Source organism: Temnothorax longispinosus, chromosome 2 (assembly GCF_030848805.1).
Source record: "Temnothorax longispinosus isolate EJ_2023e chromosome 2, Tlon_JGU_v1, whole genome shotgun sequence".
Lineage (NCBI taxonomy): Eukaryota > Metazoa > Arthropoda > Insecta > Hymenoptera > Formicidae > Temnothorax > Temnothorax longispinosus.
This window is the reverse complement of record NC_092359.1, coordinates 3,081,123-3,087,122: the sequence shown is the minus strand read 5'-3', so window position 1 is coordinate 3,087,122 and position 6,000 is coordinate 3,081,123. Positions and strand designations below refer to the sequence as shown.

General features: G+C 47.6%; 1 protein-coding gene across 2 annotated transcripts in view; it reads left to right on the top strand.

Moving 5' to 3' along the window:
* Nucleotides 1-219: 219 nt before the first annotated feature.
* Nucleotides 220-6,000, top strand: part of Hk (potassium voltage-gated channel subfamily A regulatory beta subunit hyperkinetic) — a 19,703-nt gene continuing 13,922 nt past the window's right edge. The window contains exons 1-2 of one of the 2 annotated variants that reach the window (XR_011735499.1): nt 220-1,736; nt 4,563-4,810. Coding sequence is in view for 1 of the 2 variants with exons in the window: in XM_071797761.1 (XP_071653862.1) it covers nt 1,612-1,736; nt 4,563-4,810 (373 nt within the window). In the remaining variant the exon portion in view is untranslated. The remainder of the gene's footprint in view (nt 1,737-4,562; nt 4,811-6,000) is intronic. The other variant, XM_071797761.1, reaches the window with a different exon arrangement.

Genomic DNA, 6,000 nt, shown 5'->3' with positions numbered 1-6,000 from the left:
CGTGCGCCTTCCGCGACAAATTTCGCGTTTTTACTGTTTTTAGCGCGAGAACGGAGGAGGCGCGCGATCGCGCGCGCGCGCGCGGACGCACGCACGCAGCGAGGAGGCGAAGGGTCGCGTCGCGCGCAGCCACCATCGTGGCGGGGCGACGGGGCTCGGAGAGGGTTGCACGGGGGTTGCATCGCGCTCCGCCGCCGCCGAAGAGGAGAAAGGTGGGAATCGGCAGCGGGTGTCGAGCGGTGTGCGCGGAGTGTTGCCTACGTGCGGGGAGCACGACACTCGCCGTCTCTTTCTCTCTCTCTCACTCTCTTTCTATCTTTCTCTCTTTCTCTCTCTCTCTCTTTCCTTTTCTCACTCCCTTTCTCTCTCTCTCCCCTTTTTTCCCCTCGTTCTCGCACAATTTCTCTCCCCCATTTTTACCGATGTTCCGTTCGAGATTTGTGTGTGTTCCTTTATGAAGGCTCGTTATTGCCGCGCCGCGCCGCGCCGTACGATCGTCCCGCAAGCGGCGCGCACTTATGCCCGCGTCCGACCCGCGGCCGGCCGATAATGCCCGTTATCGTCGCCGCGCGACGAGTTACGTGACCCGCGACACGCCGCGCGTTACGGGAGTCTACGTCCGCGGGCACGGCGACGGGCACCGGCGACCGAGTAGCACTACCGGTCCCCGTGACGTTGCGCCGACGACGACGACACGACCGTGGGGTGACGGCCGATGATGATGGATCGTAACGCGAAACTGTAGCCCCCCCCTGCCCGCGCAGTTCGCGAGATCGTCGCAATCACACCGGGGCATCCTCGATATATTATACCCTCCCCGGCATTGGCGGCACGACGGCCGAGGCTCGGCAGTGGATCGCGGGGGATCGTGTCCACGTATCCTCTCTCTCCGGCTTCATATCGTCGACCATACTCAGCCCGCGTCTCTCGCGAGACGTTTCGATCTGATCCGCGGAGATCCGCGGAATCGGAGGAACCGCGAAGGAACCGCTTGAGGTGTCACTCCCCCCCGCTGTCCCCCTGCCCGTGAACGAGAGCGCGCGGATTGTGCCGACCGCGCTGAAGCGCGAGAAACTCTCTGTGAAGTTTAACGCCGTTCAAAAGTGGTGCCTAAAAGCGTGATTTGATAACCGACGACCCGGGGGAGGGGGGAGGAAGAGAGAAAATTTAATCAGTGCCTATATATCATGCATCGTACGTGCAACTGCAATCGCGAGATTGATTCGAATCGACTCGATCGATCTTAAGCCTGTACATATACGCGCATTTTGGAATAAGTACGATTGCGATGCACGTTCTTCGCCACGCGCCGAAGATCGCACTGTCCAAGTGTCGAAGCGAAGGGAACGGGCGCGGAACGAGCGGTGGCGAGACGGCGGAGGAGACCGCTCGGTAAAAAGCGCGCACACCAGGAGAGGTCTCGAGGTATCTCTCGATAAGGCACATCTCGGGTCATGATCGTCGCATTAGGAGTCAAGTAACGCGTGTACCGTGCCCGCGCCGTGATATCGGCCTGCTCCCTCCGTGCGTCCTCCCTCCCTTCCTCCCTTGGAGAGCGTCTCTCCGATTCGGACTCTGAAAAAACGTTCCACGAGCAGCGGCGCGTCAGCGATGTCGCGATTAATGCTGTGTAACCTTGGCAATACCTCGGCGGCGGGAAATGACACGAACAACAACGCGAACACGAACAGCAGTATGGAGGACGACGATTCTTATCCACTGCCTACGATTTATCGGTACGTATGTTAACGGCGAACGCCGTCGGAGTATATAGTCGGAGTCCACGACTCCGCGCTCGTCGCCGAATGTCGCGTCCAGCCGCGAGAGGCTGGTTCGCGACAGAAACGAAAAAGCAAACCATGGGCCTGCCAGGGGGTCGATTGGTAACTTGGAGGTGAAATCTATGAGAGTGAACAGATTTCGACGAATGAAATTGTAGATACTATAGCGGGTTTCCTTACTGTTGTAATTTTCACCTCGTTTCCAGATACACAATCGACCCCCTGCTGATTGCTGAACGAACGATGTTACGGCGATGTGGGATACCTGCAAAATATCGTGCGGGTTTCGATTAAAGTTGCCCTACCCGAAGAACCCTCTCTCTTAATTCCGCGCGGCACACGCGAGAAACGAATAATTTCAATAATGATTTTTTTATTCGACCCAACTGGTCATGTTTGTTAATTATAATCGTCACGACGCGACGTTTTTCGAACCATATGGGTCTTGGCCTTTCTCGATCGACATGTAACTTTCGACGCTGACAAATATCCTTTTTAAAATCAATGTAAAGAATTTCAATTTCAACCCTTCTCTCGAATCCGACAGATTCGAGGAGGCTTTTATCTCCGATAAAATATAGTGTTCCGGCTCGAGATACTCGGGATGTATCGATCAGGAATTTATTACATGTAACTTCAATCCACGCGCGATTAATAAGATGAAGATTCCTATAGAATTAAAACGCCCCCGTCCGCCCACGCGCGCGCGCGCGTTAATTTTTCATCCCTGTTGTTCAATTGCTTTCCCAAACAAATCGCATGAGCCTACTATACATTCCGTTTCCGCTTAATGGCTATTACATCGATCGAATCGCCGTTCCACGACTCGCTCCAACAAGCGGATTACCGAGAATATTTCGGCTTTAATTATTAAACGCGGCTAATTCGCAAAGTAATCGCGTCTAGGTGTACTGTCGGGGCAAAGTGATCGGTGTACGCGATACACCGGGCACTCGAGCGAGAAGCAATATTCCCCGACCCGAGACCTATCGCCTCTCCTCCTCCCCCCTCCCACGCTCTCCTTCGTCCCTTGCGCGCCGGTGACCCACATCGCGGTGGCGGTGGGTAGTTTTAGCTTTTAAAGGGGCACAGACGTAGCGCGCGCGCCCGTCTCCGACGTTCCCAGATGTTCTTGGAACGTTGCGCTCGCGAACGATCGACCGATCGTGCTCGAGGCTCGAGGGAAATTCAAACGTCGAGTAACTCGACGAGGATGTGCCACCGACGACGAACGTCCGCGTCGGTGTCCGATGACGCTCGACTGCCCCCGCACCCCCTCGTTTTCCTCAACTCGAGCGAGAGCTGCGAGAGCACTGGGGTGTGTTAGCTTACTTAGACTTGGTTGCACCAACGTCACTTGTAGGCTAACTTTGGCCGCGATAAGTTTCTCTCCTCCGGGTTTATGTCGTGTGTATAAAGCTGTAATCTGAGACGGGAGAGAAAAGAGAGAAAGAGAGAGAGAACAAATCGCTGAACCGGGACTTACTTAATACGCGTTATTGATGTAATGGAGCTTTATGCGAAAGACTGAGACATAAACAATATGCTAACAGACGACAGAGACATTTTAGATCAAAATTTAATAAATCATAAAATTACACGGACGAGTAACGTTTCAACATCGGCCACCACGCTCACGACTGATGTCTGCACATATCTCAATTATTCATGTTTGAATTTTGGCCAAGTTGGTGTGCAGACACCCGAGAAGGTCGACCGGCCAGACGATTCTTGTCTGCGACCGTAGCATTAAGCTGGCAATTAATCAACTTTTATAATCATTACGTATTTAGTATTTTCATACTAAGTTACAACGTGTTAATAATAATACTTACGTTTTCGCACTCGATAAGAAAACAACTGAGATTAGTATATTAATAGATATACATGAATAATATGATTTCACACACACAAACATAAAATACAACGTGCGAGAATCGCTTGTAAAGATCGCTAATGAGCTTCACGTTCTCTTTTGACAAATTTCATTGGATCTGCAGGACAAATGAGTTCTAATCCTCATTCGGATTAAGACTTAAAAATCTTTCCAAGCAGTGCTCACTTAATATTAGTCAGAAATATCGAAAATCTTTGAAAACCAAAGTTATAATGAACACGCGTAACACAGTTATAAGGCAGAGTAGTATTATTAATAATACGGGAGCAACTGAAGGTCCTCTCGCAATCGTTGATTGCCGACAGAAGGATAAACTAAAATATGCGACAATTGTCTTATCAACAACAATATAGTGCGGAATTGTTTAATAAATAAAATTACTTAACATCTATGCTCGGCAACTCGTGTTGGCTCGAGTTCCATTCGTAAGAATTCTTCATAAACGAATCGATTATCGTTTTTATTTAATTCTAGACGTTATCTAAGTAATTATTTAAGTTTGAAAATTGCAAAGTTCCAGCGAGAGATGGATTCTCGCTACGATGTAGACTAATACGAAACCTTGCGATTCAATCAGTTTCTCAATTCGCGTTCGTTTCATCAGCAAACATTTAACTCGATATTAAATTATCGAGACATATCTTATAACATTAAATTTCGAAGTGAGAAAATTGAGAGAAAAGACTTTTAAAAAACGAGAAAACCTTAGCGACAGATAGTAATCGTGCAGCCTCGGTAGCGAAGTGTCTAAGAGAGAATCTCTGAACGGGCATCCAGGGTCCTCTCGAGACGTCCCAATCGACCGATATAGTTACACGGGATGCACGGCACGGCGACGTATATCGACATCGATACGCGATAACTCTTGCACCTTGTATGCGCAGCTGCCGTGCACCCATAGCAAGTTTGGATTGCATGGAAGAGTTCAACGGCGGCGGCGGCGTCGGAGGCGGCGTCGGCGGTGGTGGCGGCGTAGACTCGGGCGTGCACTGCAGCAACACGACCGGAACGAAAGAACAGCTACTAACTAGCTGCATTGCCGCACAAGCGCAACGTTTGCAGCATCCCTCGCCAGGTATTCGCTACCGCAACTTGGGCAAAAGCGGTCTACGTGTTTCCAATGTTGGATTAGGTACGCTGCTGAATGTATTTCCCACTTATCTCTCTTAGAGAGTCGTCTTCTCCGCGATCACGGAGCGCGCGTGAACGCTTTCCTCCCTTCGAAGACGATATATATCACCCTTGGATACCTCCCCCTCGTTTCTCCTGCGGTCGTATACTCGCGCGATACTATACATACCCGCGACCGAATCGATCCCGGAAGCGCATGGTTCCGTCTCACCGGTTATCTCGAATTTTTATCACTCGCGGTCACATCGCCGAACGTCGGATTTCACGTTTTCATTATTTATTTCGCAACGTTTCTGCTCTCCCGGCCGGACATACGGTTTCGCCGTGGATGCGGATATATACAATATGTACGATGCACTATGACCTATAGCTGATCGTTTGTGCTCGATAGCTCGACCAGTACACGCAATTCATATGACTTGCCTACGCAAATATATACACATGTAATCGCTGCACATGTGATTCAAGAATAAACGCTTCAAATTACTCATTTTTTCTACCGTTGCGTCCACTTATAATTTTTTATAGACATTTTCTTCAAAATTTAAAAGAATTGGTGCTACAATATATATTTTTCTACATTAAAAGCTACGTAATTTTTCTCTTTTACAAAGAAAGAAATGTTTATGATACAATAAAGTTACGTAATGTTATAAAAAGCAAATTTAGACTAACAAGTTTTAAAAGGATAATCCTTTAAAAGGATTCGTCTATGCTCACATTAGTAGAAACAAAAACGTGAACGAAATCTCACACTCTTTTTTGCACATTTCACAAATGTACATTAATTTTTTAAAGCAAAAAAGAGCTTATTTTCACGATGTTACTTTGTTGTTCTAGTTTCATAAATTATTCCACGACCGTTCTCACTTGTTGTTTCTCGGTAAAACTACATATTAGCGGCGACCTCATTGATTTCAATGACCTTGGTATATATTGTCTACCAACTTGCAAAAGAGTTTACCCCATCGTTCGTTACTTATTAAAAAATTATTAACAAATGAAATGAACCATACAAACATATGTTGAATGTTATAATTTATGCTTTATAAATGCTAATATAAATTCTATGTTATTTGAATATATTATACATATTTAAGTAAATGCTTGGACCGTTCCTCCTCCCACATCGAAAAAATTCCAACTTAATCCAAATTTATTTCTGATTTGAAATTAAAATTAGATTTGGGT